Source organism: Anolis carolinensis, unplaced genomic scaffold, assembly GCF_035594765.1.
Source record: "Anolis carolinensis isolate JA03-04 unplaced genomic scaffold, rAnoCar3.1.pri scaffold_7, whole genome shotgun sequence".
Classification (NCBI taxonomy): domain Eukaryota; kingdom Metazoa; phylum Chordata; class Lepidosauria; order Squamata; family Dactyloidae; genus Anolis; species Anolis carolinensis.
The window spans coordinates 36,448,414-36,466,056 of NW_026943818.1; the positions used below are offsets into that span (position 1 = coordinate 36,448,414).

General features: G+C 43.9%; 1 protein-coding gene across 1 annotated transcript in view; it reads left to right on the top strand.

The window, feature by feature from the left end:
• The window catches only part of ptprs (protein tyrosine phosphatase receptor type S), a 240,208-nt gene that overhangs the window by 121,655 nt on the left and 100,910 nt on the right, over positions 1–17,643 (top strand). Inside the window, exons 6-7 of the mRNA XM_062960704.1 lie at positions 11,261–11,371; positions 16,970–16,981. Coding sequence (XP_062816774.1) covers positions 11,261–11,371; positions 16,970–16,981 — 123 coding nt within the window. The remainder of the gene's footprint in view (positions 1–11,260; positions 11,372–16,969; positions 16,982–17,643) is intronic.

The window sequence follows — 17,643 nt, forward strand, 5'->3', positions numbered from 1 at the left end:
GCGGCAAAGGCCCTCACTTGCTCGCTCACCCGCTCCTTTGCCAGGCTGGTCCCAGTGCTGCCGAGACCCAGCCTGGTAAAGGCGTGAGGGGCGGAGGGCTGGCGAGTGAAGGAGGGCGGGTGGGTGAAAGAGGGCGGCAAAGGCCCTCCCTCACTTGCTCACTCTCTCACTCACTCACTCACCCACCAAGTCCTGGTGCTGCTGTTGCCGCTGCTGGGACCTGGCCTTGTAAGTGAGGGAGGGAGGGAGGCTAGGCGAGCAAGCACCCACCCTGTTATCCGTCAGTTTTGCTTATCCGTCATTCTGCCCACCAGTTTATGACGGATAAGCGAGACTCTACTGTAGATGCACTCCAACTGTCCTTCAGGGGACAGGGTGATTTCCTTCCGCTTATTCTAACTACTCCTCATTGAGGACTGCAGACTTGGCCAGTGTGGGGTTGAATTCCAACAACGACAACTCCCAAATCCCATTGCATTGAGCCTTTGCAGTTAAAGTAGTGTCACGCCGCATCCATTCTGCAACTTTTGGGACTTTCTAGGCGTTCTTTCTCCCCCTCGGAAGGGATAATGACAACAGTGTCGCCCCAAATAAACGTCCACCTTGTGCAGAAATGCTTAACAACTCTGTCCAATCTCGACTTGTGTGTGTATAAATGACTTGTCTGTCCGTGACGTCTTGTCGTGTTGTGCGTCTGTGCGTCCTGTTTATCTTTAATTTCCCATTTGAAGTAACTGGCTTATAACAACGCTCTCCTTTTTAATTTTCTTCCCCTTTTTTTCTGTTTCCTTTTCGTTTTGTTACACTCAGATACCTTTGGTAAGTGCGGTTTACACTTGGATCAATAATCCCCTTTTTTTAAACAAAAACCCGAGACGACAGAAAAAAATCCCAAACCTGCTACTGTCCCGTCCCTTTCCCTTAAACTAATCCCTTCTTAATGGCTTCCTCCCAACAGGCATGCGGCTTGTCTCTTGTACTAACGAATTTTCTTCAGTAGGGATAATTCTGCCCGTTTCAAACAATCAAACGACATACGGTTTTGACGTATCCGTGCGAGGGAACAAACACTTCCGAATTTTGTAGATATTTTAAGAGAACGTCGGGAGTCCTTGCATTGCTTCACCGCAAATCCGCTGGACGCCCCAAAGACTTTCTTTTTTGACTTATTCGGGTGTCGAAGTTTCACATGTCACGTGGGCAGTTTTTGGGGAAAAAGATGCAACCTGGGCGTTTTGCGAAAGATTGGCCTTCAATCACTTTTAAAGGGAGGTGAGCCCCTCGAACACCCTTTTGTGGGTCCCAAAGCCTCCCGCTAATATATACAAGGGTTGAATGAAAAGTAAAGTCACCTTCATAACTCCTCTACGGCAGGTACTGGCTTATTCAGTAGACTCTACAGTTCCATTTGGTGGGAAGCCTTAGCATTGAACGGTTGTGTTGCTAAAGTGCAAAGTATGGAACCCTACACAGACAGTCGGTCAATGCGACTTAAGCCCCGTGCAGTCACTGAATTCTTGACATTATTCACTTTTTGACATGATCATCAGACAATTGGATACATTTCTGCCAACGATGAACAAGTTTTCTGAAACCGTCACTGAAGAAGTCGACACTCGGTTTCCGCAACCGACATCTCACAGGACCCATCGTGCACAGATCTTCCGATAGCCAAGCAAAGCAATAATGTGACTCACATGTTCTTGTGAAATGCCGATTATTCTTGAAATTTCTCTCTGAGTGATACGACGATCATCCTGAATCAATCTGTTAACCTTTTGCTTGTGAAACTCAGTGGTTGCTGTCACACGATGTCCAACTCTTTGTCATGCAATCAGGTGTTGCCGCCTCAACATCTTTAAACTTACTTGGCTAACGAGGCACAGGACTCACATCACCATAATCACCATAAACAGCTTGCATTTTCTGATGAATCTCCTTTGGGTGACACCTTTTGCAGTCAGGAATTCACTGACTGCATGTTGCTTAAGTCGCATGGATCGACCGTCTGTGCAGGGTTCCATACTTCTCACTTTAACAACACAACCGTTCAATGCTAAGGCTTCCCCGTCTGCGCAGGGTTCCATACTTCGTACTTTAACAACACAACTGTTCAATGCTAAGGCTTCCCCGTCTGCGCAGGGTTCCATACTTCTCACTTTAACAACACAACGGTTCAATGCTAAGGCTTCCCCATCTGCGCAGGGTTCCATACTTCGTACTTTAACAACACAACCGTTCAATGCTAAGGCTTCCCCGTCTGCGCAGGGTTCCATACTTCGTACTTTAACAACACAACTGTTCAATGCTAAGGCTTCCCCGTCTGCGCAGGGTTCCATACTTCTCACTTTAACAACACAACCGTTCAATGCTAAGGCTTCCCCGTCTGCGCAGGGTTCCATACTTCTCACTTTAACAACACAACCATTCAATGCTAAAGCTTCCCCGTCTGCACAGGGTTCCATACTTCGCACTTTAACAACACAACCATTCAATGCTAAGGCTTCCCCATCTGCGCAGGGTTACATACTTCGCACTTTAACTACGCAGCCGTTCAATGCTAAGGCTTCCCCGTCTGCGTAGGGTTTCATACTTCACACTTTAACAACACAACCGTTCAATGCTAAGGCTTCCCGCCAAATGGAACTGTAGAGTCCCCGACTGCGAGCAACTGAACCCAGATTTCGAACTCTGTCTCCTTCTCCGCAGAATCCTGACCTTTCCTGGGAGCCGCACGAAACGGCTCTCAAATGCCGAAGTAATCGTAACAAGCGGCAAAAGGCAGCGTCGCCGTTCTCCCATGTTTCGGCCCTTAATGCCATCTTCTTCCTAACCCCCTCCTTCAGCTTTTGAGAAATTTAACGGGAAAAACATTAAATGGCAGGAAGGACAGAGAGAGAGAGAGAGAGAAGGCAGTTCGAGACACAAGATGTACTAAGATGCCTTTCCACCGAGCCATTCCCCAGCGGACTCTCTCTCTCCCTCTCTCTGTTCTTCTTTCTCTTTCCAAAACGCTCCAGGGATGTGTCACAGATGGCAGATATATATATATATATATATTTGTGGGTTTTTTGACTATTTTTATTATCACCGAATTTTGGAGACAGAAGGATGTGTTCGAGGCTGTTCTATTTCCACTGAATAAACCCACGATCCCTTGCTCCTTCCCCTCCTCTTCCTTGCCCTTTCCTCCTCTCTCTTGGCTACCTTTGATGAAATCAGTACAACGTGAACGCTCTCCTTTTCTTCCCGCTCCGGTACTGTCTCCTCTCGAGCTAACTAGCCCTGCTTTTATTAACATTAACTAGCTATTAACCTTAATTAGAAGCTAACCTCCTCCTCTCTTTAGATCCCCTTCCTTTGCCTTTTCTAAAGCCTGAATCTAACTAGATCTAATGTGTGCCCTCTCCCCGGTGACTAATAACAAAGAATAACCAGGTTTAATTTTTTTACCCTTTATCCTGAAAATGAGGCATTAAGTGCTGCACGGAAGGAAGGAATGACATTTGAAGCAAAGGAGCCGAATTGGATAGGAAAAAGGCCACCTGCTGCTTTGGTTTGGTGACCAAAGTATCGAGCAAAAGTACAATTGGGACGTCCCACAACAAGAAAGAAATCGGGGTTGGATGGCCATGTTCCAGAAGCATTCTCTCCTGATGTTTCGCCCACATCTGTGGCAGGCATCCTCAGAGGTTGTGAGGTATGGAAATACAAAGCAAGGAAGGTTTATATATCAGGGTGGAGTGAAGAACTCTTGTCTGTTGGAGGCCAGTGTGAATGTTGTAATTAATCACCTTGATTAGCATTGCAATCTTCACATCCTGGCCTGGAGGAATCCTTTGTTCAGAGTTGTTAGCTGCCCCCTGATTGATTCCTGTCTGTAATTGTTCCATTTTCAGAGTGCTGCTCTTTGGAGTTTTTTAATACTGGGAGCCAGATTTTGTTCATTTTCATGGTTTCCTCCGTTCTGTTGAAGTTGTCCACATGCTTGTGGATTTTGAAGTCAAAAATCAGAAACTTCTCAAAGCACAGCAGACAAAAACCAGTACAAGAAAACCGCACTACAAACTAAAGCTGACAGCTGGCACAACAAAACATTGCATGGAAAGGCCAGTGTGAATGTTGTAATTAATCACCTCCGTTAGCATTAAATGGCCTTCCCAGCCTCACATCCTGGCCTGGGGAAATCCTTTGTTCAGAGTTGTTAGCTGTCCCCTGATTGATTCCTGTCTGTAATTGTTCCGTTTTCAGAGTGCTGCTCTTTGGTAGCCAGATTTTGTTCATTTTCATGGTTCTGTTGAAGTTGTCCACATGCTTGTGGATTTTGAAGTCAAAAATCAGAAACTCCTCAAAGCACAGCAGACAAAAAACCAGTACAAGAAAACCGCACTACAAACTAGAGCTGACAGCTGGCACAACAAAACATTGCATGGAAAGTTCCTTGACAAAATTGAAGGAAAAGCTGATAAGGAGAAGACCTGGCTCTGGCTCACAAATGGGACCCTGAAGAAGGAGACAGAAGGCCTGATCCTTGCAGCCCAGGAGCAAGACATCAAGACAAAGGCAATATTTCTTACTAGGGATGCTAGATATAGAAAAAGACAAAAACAAGGAGATTCTATTTAACATTCTGGCTACTGCAGCTTTAGTTTTATACCAAGAGCTGGAGACAAACAGAAATACCGAAAAAAGGAGACTGGTTACACAAAGCGCTAGAGATTATGAATATGGACCAACTTACATATTGGTTAACGCCCAACCACGGCTTATCCGAGAAAGAAACCAACTGGGAACTTGTAAAAGATTATCTGAAACAGATGAAGATAGACCTCATTTGTGAAAGTATGCAATCTCAAGGAATAGAAGAAGACAGAGGGGAAGTAGAATTAAAACAAGAACAAGACTGGATTTGAACTACAGGGCTATCGAAGTAAGAAGGAAGTCAACAAACATTTTTTTTAAAAAAATATTTTTTATCTTTTCTTTTTTTCTTTTTTTTTAGAAGTCACTGTCTTTAGATAGAATCTCCTTTTTATATATACAGTAGAATCTCACTTATCCAACATAAATGGGCTGGCAGAACGTTGGATAAGTGAATATGTTGAATAATAAGGAGGGATTAAGGAAAAGCCTATTACACATCAAATTAGGTTATGATTTTACAAATTAAGCACAAAAATATCATGTTTAACAACAAATTTGACAGAAAAAGTAATTCAATAGGCAGTAATGCTATGTAGTAATTACTGTATTTACGAATTTAGCACATAAATATCATGATGTATTGAAAACATTGACTACAAAAATGCTTTGGGTAATCCAGAACGTTGGATAAGCGAGTGTTGGATAAGTGAGACTCTACTGTATACATGCATATATCTTTTTTCTTTTTCCCCTTTTTTCTCTCTCAGCCTCTCTTTTCCCTTGCATTCCAACTTTCTATACAATCAAAATGTTCTCACTCTTTCATTGTAAACTTATTTTATAAGATTAAAAGTCCAATAAAAATAATAATAATTTAAAAAAAAAGAAAGGAGGAAACCATGAAAATGAACAAAATCTGGCTACCAGTATTAAAAAAAACTCCAAAGAGCAGCACTCTGAAAACAGAAGAATCTCAGACAGGGAACGATCAGGGGGCAGCTAATGAGTCTGAACAAAGGATTCCCCCAGGCCAGGATGTGAGGCTGGGAAGGCCATTTAATGCTAACGGAGGTGATTAATTACAACATTCACACTGGCCTTTCCATGCAATGTTTTGTTGTGCCAGCTGTCAGCTCTAGTTTGTAGTGCGGTTTTCTTGTACTGGTTTTTTGTCTGCTGTGCTTTGAGAAGTTTCTGATTTTTGACTTCAAAATCCACAAGCATGTGGACAACTTCAACAGAACGGAGGAAACCATGAAAATGAACAAAATCTGGCTCCCAGTATTAAAAAAATCAAGGTGATTAATTACAACATTCACACTGGCCTCCAACAGACAAGATTTCTTTCCCCCACTCTGATATTTAAACCTTCCTTGCTTAGTTTCTCCATACCTCACAACCTCTGAGGATGCCTACCATAGATGTGGGCGAAACATCAGGAGAGAATGCTTCTGGAGCATGGCCCGGAAAACATACAGCAAACCTGTGATCCTGGCCATGAAAGCCTTCGACAATGCAATCTGTTGACTTCCAAAGACGATCGTGCGAGCCCTTGCTTTGTTTTCAGGATTGGGGTAAAAGCCTCTCGAGCCAAATCGTAGACATGAATGGATGGAGAAAACTCTGGGGAAGCGAGTGGGAGAAAGGATCCCCGTCCTGGGATTTTATAAGGAAGATGGCTTCAAAGCAAGGAGGCTGGCAGATAAGAAGGCCCTGACCTGTGTCCAGACCAAAAGAAGCTTTGTTGATGGCAGAACCAAGAAAGAGCTGCTATTATTGCCATTAAGGCCAAGATCAAAAAATCAGCTGATGACCCAAAATGCAGACTCTGCAAGGAAACCGACGAAACCATGGATCATATCCTCAGCTGCTGTAAGAAAATTGCACAGACAGACTACAAACAGAGGCACAACTATGTGGCCCAAATGATTCATTGGAACTTATGCCTCAAATACCAAAAAGAACCTTTGTTGATGGCAGAACCAAGAAAGAGCTGCTATTATTATTATTATTATCATTATCATTATCATTATTACTGTATTATTATTATTATTATTATTATTATTATTATTATTATTATTATTAGGTTGCTGTGGGTTTTCCAGAAGCATTCTCTCCTGATGTTTCACCCGCATCTACGGCAGGCATCCTCAGGGTTGTGAGGTCTGTTGGAAAATAGGCAAGTGGGGTTGATATATCTGTGGGAGGGAAAACTCTTGTCTCTTGAAGGCACCTTGATTAGCATTGAATAGCCTTGCAGCTTCAAAACCTGGCTGCTTCCTGCCTGAGGGGAATCCTTTGTTGGGAGCAATTCAACAGAAAGGAGGAAACCATGAACATGAACAAAATCTGGATACCAGTATTAAATAAACTCCAAAATCAGCGACACTCAGAAAATGGGGAGACAATCGGGGCCAGCTAACACCTCCCAACAAAGGATTCCTTCAGGCAGGAAAGCAGCCAGGTTTTGAAGCTGCAAGGCTGTTAAGTGTTAATCAAGGTTGCAAATTGCAACCTTGAAAGATAGATAGATAGATAGATAGATAAAAAGAAAGAAAGAAAGATAGATCGAAAGAACGAAAGAAAGAAAGATAGCTAAATAGCTAGATAGAAAGATAGATAGAAAGAATGATAGATAGATAGAAAGATAAATCGAAAGATAGATAGATAGATAGATAGATACATAGAAAGATAGATAGAAAGATAGATACATAGATTGATACCGTGTTTCCCCGAAAATAAGACAGTGTCTTATATTAATTTTTGCTCCCAAAGATGCACTAGGTCTTATTTTCAGGGGATGTCTTATTTTCCATGAAGAAGAATTCACATTTATTATTGAACAAAAAATGAACATTTATTATATACTGTACAGTAGTTGTCATCACAAACCAGCATAACCAGACAAACTGTGAATCCTATCAAGAATTTCTTGTTACTAATATTTCCATGTACAACACTTTATAGTATGTACATTTACCGATCCTGCATGCTCTGGTGTTCTGTTCGTTGGGCATGCTTCCAAACAAAAACTTTGCTAGGTCTTACTTTCGGGGGAGGCCTTATATTTAGCAATTCAGCAAAACCTCTACTAGGTCTTATTTTCTGGGGATGTCTTATTTTAGGGGAAACAGGGTAGATAGATAGATAGATCGATAGAAAGAAAGATAGCTAGATAGATAGAAAGAAAGAGATAGATAGATAGATAGAAAGATAGATAGATAGATAGATAGACAGACAGACAGATAGAAAGACAGACAGACAGATAGATAGAAGGATAGAAAGATGGATAGATAGAAAGATAGATACAAAGATAGATAGATAGAAAGGTAAATAGATAGATAGAAAGATAGATAGATAGAAAGATAGATAGATAGATAGATAGACAGACAGATAGATAGATAGATAGAGAGATAGATAGATAGATCCCACTTGCCTAGTTTCCAACAGACCTCACAACTTTTGAGGATGCCTGCCATAGATGTGGGTGAAACGTCAGGAGAGAATGCTTCTTGGACATGGCCATACAACCCGGAAAACCCAGTGATTCCGGCCATGAAAGCCTTCAACAACCCATTATTATTATTACTATTATTATTATTATTATCATCCTCCTCCTGCTTTTTCTCTAAAAAGGGACCCAACTCAGCTTGGTCTTCAGACTCTGGCAGCTTTATATATCGTCTTTTCAGATAGTCCGGACTAAATATTCTGCAGACATTGCTCTCTAAATTCACCCTCCAATCCAGCCAAAATCTTCCTTTCAGCCTCGGGGTTCTTTCTCCCACTGGGCGAGTCCTTCAAAAACTCCTGGGCGGGTTTTTTTTTTCTCCCTTTCCTTCCACTCGTTTTTTTTCACTTCTGTTTTTTTGTTTTGTTTCCTTCCCTTTTTGTTCTCCGGGCAGAAGGTACTCCGATCCGAGGTAAGAGAACCCTGTGCGAGACACGCAAAAAAAAAAAAGCGCGCACGGGTCTTCCCTCTCCTTAAACACTGTGTCCCGCCTCTTGCTTATAACCAGTTCTCGTTCCGTGTCGCTGTGTGGTTTTTTGATCTAGAATTTCTGTCCGTGTTTTCACCCCAACCACCTCGCTCTTGTTTACCTGTGCCTTCCTTTATCCCCCGTTCCTTTTGCCACTCCGACCTGTTTTTATTTTCAACACATGTAGAAATAAGTCTCTCTCGGGTGGACAACTTTGGGACCTAAATCGTGGAGTTTCTTTTGTAACAGCGATGTAAGAACAATAAGTTTACCTCTGATTATTTGTAAAGAGAGAAATCCTGGTTCATGTTTTGCGAAGGTGGTAATGCTTAATTTGATCCCTAACCATGGTTTGGAACCAGGGGCGGTTCAACCGCGAGGCAAACTAGGCAGTTGCCTGTGGCGCCATCCTCCAGGGGGCACCGTCTGTTTTCAGAGTGTTGTTCTTTATTTAGGCTTTTCCTTAAGCCCTCCTTATTATCCAACATTTTTGCTTATCCAACGCTTTTATTTTTCAGTGATTGGTTTTGGGGGGGGGAGGGCGCCAAAATTCAGTTCGCCTACACTTGAAAATTACCTTGGGCTGGCCCTGTTTGGAACATACGAAGTGGGAAGACTTTAAGTGAATTACAGTAGAGTTCCGGTTATCCGACTTCCGGTTATCCGACTTAACGGTTATCCGACTTCCGGTTATCCGACCTACGGTTATCCGACTTATGGTTATCTGACGTTCCATATTATCTGACGTGCTAGGCCACGTGGTCCACATTGCTTGCTGGAGGGAGGAGACACAGCTGGCACAGAGATGTTGTATGTTTTCCGGGCTGTAAGGCCATGTTCTAGAAGTATGAAAGCCTTGGACAACACAGCTGGTGCAGACTTTCCCTCCTGGCAAGCACCCAGCGCTTCTTCCCTTCACCAAGCTCCCGGCCCTTCCGAGAGTCCCCGGTGTGTGTTGCTCCCTCTCTCTCTCCCTACTTCTTTTAATGTATTGCTCGAAGCCGTGGCGGGCCGTTGCAGGCCGTCAGAGCCAGGCCAGGCCACGCTCCTCCGCCGGGGTCTTTTTGTGGAAAAGAGAGTTGTATGGCCATGTCCCGTGTCCCAGAAGCCTCCTAAAAACCTGTGAAACAGAGAGTCCAAGACAAGCGCACTACAAAGTAGCGAGGGAACACTGTACTTAATTATCATGGCTTGTTTGGAGGAAAAAACATGGTTAACATTAGGAAAGGTTTTATGCAGGAATACTATAACTAAGCATATTTGTTTAGAAATAAGGTTGTGTTTCTCCTCTCGTCCATTCAGAAGAGGGAAGGGGACTAAAAGAGAACATATAACCCTTCGAATTTTAGGGGGGAATAGGATGCCTGTGGTTTGTTTTCTGACCCCGGTAAGAATGCCAATATAGTAGAGTCCCGTTTATCCGACTTCCGCTAATCCGACACACTGTATTATCCGACGCCCAGGGCTGCCCTCGCTCGCTCGCTCACTCACTCGCCAGGCCGGGTTCTGGTGCTACTGCCGTCACTGCTGGGAACTGGTCTGGTGAGTGAGCTAGGGAAGGAAGGAGGGCGGCAACGTCACTCGCTCACTCACTCACCAGGCCGGATGCAGCCTGGTGAATGAGTGAGGGAGGGAGGGAGGGAAGGAAGGTGGCAAAGGCCCTCCCTTCCTTGCTCACTCACTCTCTCACTCACCAGGCCGGGTCCTGGTGCTGCCATCGTCACTCCCAGATGTGGCCTGGTGAGTGAGTGAGTGAGCAAGAGAGGTAAGGAGGGCAGCAAAGTCCCTCCCTTCCTTTTCACTCACTCACTTACTCATTCACCAGGCTGGGTCCTGTTGCTGCCGTTATCACTGCCAGACGCGGCCTGGTGAGTGAGTAAGTGAGCGAGGGAGGGAAGGTAGCAAAGGCCCTCCCTTCCTTGCTCACTTGCTCACTCACTCACCAGGCTGTGTCCTGGTGCTGCCATCACTGCCAGACGCGGCCTGGTGAGTAAGTGAGAGAGGGAGGGAAGGCAGCAAAGGCCCTCCCTTCCTTGCTCACTCGCTCGCTCGCTCACTCACCAGGCCGGGTCCTGGTGCTGCCATCGTCGCTCCCAGACGCAGCCTAATGAGTGAGCGAGCAAGGGAGGGTGGGTGGGTGAGCGAGCACCCACCCTGTTATCCAACAGTTTCGCTTATCCGACATTCTGCCTGCCAGTTTATGTTGGCTAAGCAAGACTCTACTGTATATTGAAACGTACTGTCACACACAAGCTCTCTTCTCCCGTCCTTACTGGGACGTAAATCCCACTGGATTCCTCCTTGTCTACGAGCGAGTCAACATGCTTTGAGATGGTTCTCTGTTGCAGTGAAGCACTTTGTGTGGGCGGGAAGTGGGAGGAAGTCATTTCATGCCCCGGGAATTAGAGCAGCCGTCTGCAACCTGGGGGCCGCCTGATGCGTTTGGACTTAAAATCACATCCTCCCCAGTGAGAAGTCGGAGTTGTAGTCCAGAACATCGGGAGGGACCTTGGGTTGGAGCCGCTCTCTCCGGCTTTGCTCATCCTTCACCGAATTAACACATCTCTTGGCGTTTCCTTTCTTTCTTCTTCTTTCTTTCTTCCTGTCTGTCTCGCCTACTCTCCTTTCCCTCCTAGGCGGCCTTCAGATCGACAGCAGCGAAGAGACGGACCAGGGGAAGTATGAGTGTGTGGCCAGCAACAGCGCGGGCGTGCGCTACTCCTCACCCGCTAACCTATACGTGAGAGGTAGGGAGCGCTGCAGCTCACAACAATGGCAAACACTACGCCTTTATCTGTGTGCTCTCCGTGGGCTTTCCTCTGGCCCTCTAAGGCCTTGCTTTCTACGGCTTCCAAAAGTGTTTTTGAGTCTAATGCTATCTTGGGATGAAATAAGGCATAGGGCTGTCAGGCAGCCTTGGACGTTGGAGCCACACAATGGTGTGCGGACACACAAATGGGGTGCTTTGTCGGGGGGCATTGACACCTGGCATCCTTTATCCAGCCCTGGGTCCCGTATCCCAGGTTTGCCTTGGTCACCATCACCAAGGAATTCATGGGAGAGAGAAACCGGCAGAGGAGGTTCACCGACATTGGGTCATGGGATGCCAAGGACCCCTCAAATCTAGAAAGAGAAACCGGACTTGTATTTCTTCCATTATAAGACGTGCTTTCCCTCCTATATTAACACCTCTAAAAGTGGAATCAGAGGTGTATTTTATTTTTGTCAACCATTAGGATACATCTTACAATGAAAGAAATACAGTATACAGTGTTCCCTCACTTATCGTTCCAGTGAAAAGTGAAAATCCGCAAAGTAGGGACACTATATTTATTTTAATATTTATACTTTATTTTAGCAGTTACAATAGTGTTCCCTCACTTATCGCAGGATTTATGTTCCAGGTGAAAATCCGCAAAGTAGGAACACTATATTTATTTTAATATTTATACTTTATTTAAGCCGTTACAATAGTGTTCCCTCACTTATCGCGGGGGTTACATTTTACGAAAAGTGAAAATCCACGAAGTAGGGGCGCTATATTTATTTCAATATTTATACTTTATTTTAGCCGTTACAATCGCGGGGGTTACAATTTACGACAAGTGAAAATCCGCAAAGTAGGGACGCTGTATTTATTTTAATATTTATACTTTATTTTAGCAGTTACAATAGTGTTCCCTCACTTATCGCAGGGGTTACGTTTTACGAAAAGTGAAAATCCACGAAGTAGGGACACTATATTTATTTTAATATTTATACTTTATTTTAGCAGTTACAATAGTGTTCCCTCACTTCTCACAGGGGTTATGTTCCAGGCCACCCGCGAAAAGTGAAAATCCGTGAAGTAGGGACACTATATTTATTTTAATATTTATACTTTATTTTAGCAGCTACAATAGTGTTCCCTCACTTATGTTCCAGGACCACCCGCGAAAAGTGAAAATCAGCTATATTTGTGTTGTTTACAAGCATGCGCATGCATCTTGTGAGGCGAAAACGAAGTTGCTTCAGTCTCCTTTTCTCTCCCTTCGGCTTCTCCTTCCTTCCTTCCTTAGACTTCTCCTAAGGAGAAAGAGAGAGGAAGGAAGGAAACATTGTAATTTTTAATAGTTTATTATACTCTTTTAGTGTTTATTGAAAAACCGCGAAACAGCGAATCTACGAAAAGCGAACCGCGAAATAGTGAGGGAACACTGTACCTGGTCACTCAACGCTTTCTTCTTATTTCTGGGTTGATGCATAAAGGGTCTCAGATACCAACAAACCACCCTTTGAAATATTCTGTTTGGTGATTTGCTACGTATTTGAGAAATATCTTGTCGGGTTGGTGTCACTGACATGTACCAAGATATGGCCGGTGCAGTGGATCAGATAACATGTCAAGTGTTACCATTTCTTTCCTGTTTTAGAGATATTGCTGAGTGCTGCTAGTTTTTTAAAACTGTATTTTAAATATATATATAGCCAAGCTCAGTTTTTAAAGAAACCTTTTTGTTGTGGTTGTTTTGTCGTCGTCGACCTTATGGCCGAAAGGAAACAAAACATGTTCTATTGCTTCTGTTATCTCGATGTGTGTCTGGACCTCCGGGTTGGCAACCAGTAGTACACAATCTCCGCATCTCAAATCGTGTGCCGAAAGAAATATCTTCTCCCTCCCGCCGTATTGTTTCTGTCCAGTGGATACAAATCTCCGAAGCCTCGAGGCGGAGTTCACATGAGTTCACATTTGTTCCCCTTCACGGCCTTTAAGGAGTGAAAGTTTGAGCCAGCCGTGACTTGGAACTTTTGGAATTTGCGGGAAGAACTCCCCCGTTCCTCATTTTTCTGCCACATAGTTGTTTTATGTAAATTGTGTTCCTTCTCTTCTCATGCAAACGGGATAGTTTGGCTCTAATGAACAGCTTGCCTGACATCTTGATAGACCTGAAAAATGAAGTCTTGTTTTGACTCGGTGCTGTGCCATAGTGGCACCTAGTGGCAGAGAACAAGCATTACATTGTATCAGAGCATTAAGCACAAATGTAATTCATCAACATGTTCCCCTCCAGAGAAATATTTTTTTTAAAGGTTAAATTGTTCCAAACTTAAGTGCAAAAAAAAAGTTGTTATTGTTGCAGCGGTCTCAGGAACCGCTTGGATTTCTGCTTCAAAAATGACAATATACGGTATTGCTTCAATTCTAAGACACTTGCCCAGGGACGGCTTAACCAGTAAGCGAAATATGCAAATGCGGTAGGCACCAGTCCCCCGGGGGCGCTGTCGAGGCCCCTGGTTCAGTGCAAAACAAAAGTTTTAGGAAACAGCAGCATGCCCCGCATTTCCCTAAGCCGGGCCTTTGCTGGAGGGAGGAAACTCTTCCCTCCGGTAAAGGCCCGGCACTTTGGGGCGGTTCCAAAATAGGGTTTGCTTATACTTAAAAATTGCCTAGGGGCGGCCGTGCTTTTCTCTCCTATATAAACATCTCTAAAAATTGTGTAGTTTTGATGTCGCTGGTTGGTACTAAAATTGAGGTGAAATCGATGGCGTCTTAAAATTGGAGAAATACAGTTTGTCCGTGTTTATCGAGATGTCAGTGTGAGCCCCAAATTGAAACAACTTTGTTCGATACACCCGACAACTGGAATCTCTGGTGCTTTAGGAACGGATGGCGAACACCGTGGACGTTCACTCGTCTGGTTTTAATAACATTTCTTTTCTTGTGTGTTAATATGATGGCTAGATATAAGTCTTTTGCGGGGTTTCTGCAAAATTGGGGTGATAATGCTGTGTACTGTTTCTTTTGGTGGTTGTTCCTGCTGCCTTCCAAGAGTCTCGAAAATCTGCTTGCCGTTTCTTTTCCTCCAAATTGTTTCTCCCATAACATGCTTGTGTCTCTATAAAGCATTTTTCAGGGGGCGAGGAAGCAGATGTAAGACGGTTCTGCTCCTTTTTTTGTTTTGTTTTGTTTGTTTGTTCGTTTTGTTTTGTTTCTAACACGGCGAGGAGAGAGCGAGGGTCTGCATATCTATGGGAAGGGGCGGTGGGAGGGAGGGCCAGATTTGGAAAGGGCTCTTTTTATAAAGGCATGTCCACATGGGTCACCAGTTGAGTTCTAAGCCAGGAATATTGGGGAGCGGGAGGAATAACAAAGGAAAAAATATATCCTGGGGTTTACTTAGAGTCTAGGACAGGGGTCCCCAAACTTTTTAAGCCGAGGGCCAGTTCGTAGACCCTTAAACTGTTGGAAGGCCAGAAAGAAATATGTATTGATACTTCTGAACACTAGTAAAGGTCAAAGTATCTCCTTGACATTAAGTGTAGCCGAGTCCGACTCTGCAGGGTGGTTCTCATTTCCATTTTAAAGCCAAGGAGTACATTATATATAGATATCTCCTAGGTCATGTGAACAGCATGACTGTCCTAGGTCATGTGAACAGCATGACTTCCCACCATAGCGGTACCTATTGATCTACTCACATTTGCATGTTTTCAAACTAGGTTGGCAGAAGCTGTGGCTAGCTGGAGCTCACTCTGCTCCACGGATTTGAACTGCTGACTTTTCAGTCTAACAGTTATAATAATAATAAGAAGAAGGAGAAGAAAACTTTATTTATAGAATCATAGAATATTAGAGTTGGAAGAGACCTCATGGGCCATCCAGTCCAACCCCCTGCCAAGGGGACTCGGGGCGGCTTACATGGGGCAGTATGCAGTATACAGTACAAAATGCAGTATAAAACAAAGGTATTAGAATAGTTGATAATATGAGTCAACCACCAGTCGTCTATATAGGTGGAATTTTGACCAACATAAACTTACCAGTATTTCTATGGGAAATGTGGACTTGCTTTTGGCTGATGAGAGAATCAAGTTAATTCGGATCATTGTTGTTGGGTACCTTCAAGTCATTTCAGGTTTTAAAAAAAAATCTTGTCAGAAGTGATTTGAGAACATACTGCAAGTTGCTTCTGATTTGAGAGATTATTGGCCGTCTACAGAGATGTTGCCCAGGGGATGCCGGGATGTTAGCTGGGAGGATTCTCTCATGCAAGCTAGAGCTAACAGATGAGCTCGCCCCACCTCACGGATTCAGACTGGCAACCTTCAGGTTAGCAACTCCAACTATTGTCAGCAGTTCAGCTGGGAGGATTCTCTCATGTAAGCTAGAGCTAACAGATGAGCTCGCCCCGCCTCGGATTCAAACTGCAACCTTCAGGTTAGCAACCCCAACTATTGTCAGCAGTTCAGCTGGGAGGATTCTCTCATGTAAGCTAGAGCTAACAGATGAGCTCACCCCGCCTCGGATTCAAACTTCAGGTTAGCAAACCCAACTATTGTCAGCAGTTCAGCTGAGAGGATTCTCTCATGCAAGCTAGAGCTAACAGATGAACTCACCCCACCTCTCAACTGGGAGGATTCTCTCATGTAAGCTAGAGCTAACAGATGAGCTCACCCCACCTCAGATTCAAACTGGCAGTCGTCAGGTTAGCAACCTCAACTATTGTCAGCAGTTCAGCTGGGAGGATTCTGTCATGTAAGCTAGAGCTAACAGATGAGCTCATCCCGCCTCGAATTCAAGCTGGCAACCGTCAGGTTAGCAACCCCAATAATTAAGTCAGTTCAGTTGGCATTGCATTGCCGTGTCTCCATTTCAGTTTAGGGCTGAGAAAAGGACCTCGGAGTGCGGCAACTGGACCGCGGGCCGTAGTTTGGGGACCCCTGGTTTAGGAGTTGTAGCACCTGAAAGAGCCATTATTATGGGGATATTACGGCATATTGAAACATGTGGATCTGTCAGGGTTAGGAGTTTGGACATTCCCAATCTGTGGGTTCGATCCCCGTGCAGGACATGCCTTGAAGGTTCTCCACGTTGCCTTGTATCTGATAATGGCTCTCCATTCGAATTTTTGGACATGCGGACACCCTAAAAGAAGGGCGAGGGGAGCGGGGAGGAATGGGGAGAACGTTCCCTTCGTTTGGGGTGCAATGTTGTGCATTTTAGTTCTCCTTTCCCTGAGCCACAGAGGGGCTCGGTGTCCTTTAATGCCGGACCTGAGTTATTGGGGGGATGATCAAATGTTGGGGTTCGGCCCCGTAATAACCCAGGATCCCTTCTTGCCAGCCTAGAAAAATTGGGCTTTCCAATATATATATATATATTTAAAAAGTGGGATTTATAAAAAAAATCAAATCACATTTTTTAACGATACGGAGAAAAAAAAAGAGCAAAGAGGAAAAAGAAAAGAATCGATTTGCAGTTGCCAGCCGTGAAGGCCTTTTTTTACTCTCTCTGTGTTTCCCCTATTTTCTCTCTTCTCCTCATGTCATTGTGTTCTGCATCAAATCCCCTTAACATCCCTCAGAGCTACGAGAAGGTTGGTGTGGTTTTTTTTCTTTTTTACTTTCTTTATACCCACATTTTTACATTTCTTAAAAAAAAAAAGCAAAAAAAAAAGAGAGAAATAGATCTGAAAGATAATTATCGATATTCTTTTTTTTAGGGAAAAAAATGACAAATAAATAAAATATGAAATTGAATGATTTTTTTTAAAAGAGAGAGAGAAAGAAAGCAAGCAAGAAATATTATCTAGAATATCAATATATCTATCTATATATATATACGATATATCTAACAAAGATGACGAGCGAGACCCGCTCGTTCTCGGGTCTCGTCGGTGATGAGTTGAGTTGCATTGTGGGCGTCTCTCTGCATCCCGTTGGTAACGATGCTGCGTGATGTGCACCTTTCTTTCCTGTCGTCATGGTTACCTTGCCGTGTGGACCACTCGGCCTGATGCATGCGTTCGGCGAATGCGCTCGCCCGCCTTTGCATTCATTGCATGCGACGTGGCCCTTTTCCTCCCTTTTCCTTGTCCGGAGAAGGCTTTGTTTTATATACCTTTTCCTTAGTTTCGGATCATTTTTTCCTTTTCCGTTGCTGTTGTTTTACAAACTGTATCCGTACGTACGTACGTATGTATGTATGTGTGCGTGTATATATATATACTTCTATATACAAAATGAACGATTGTTCCAA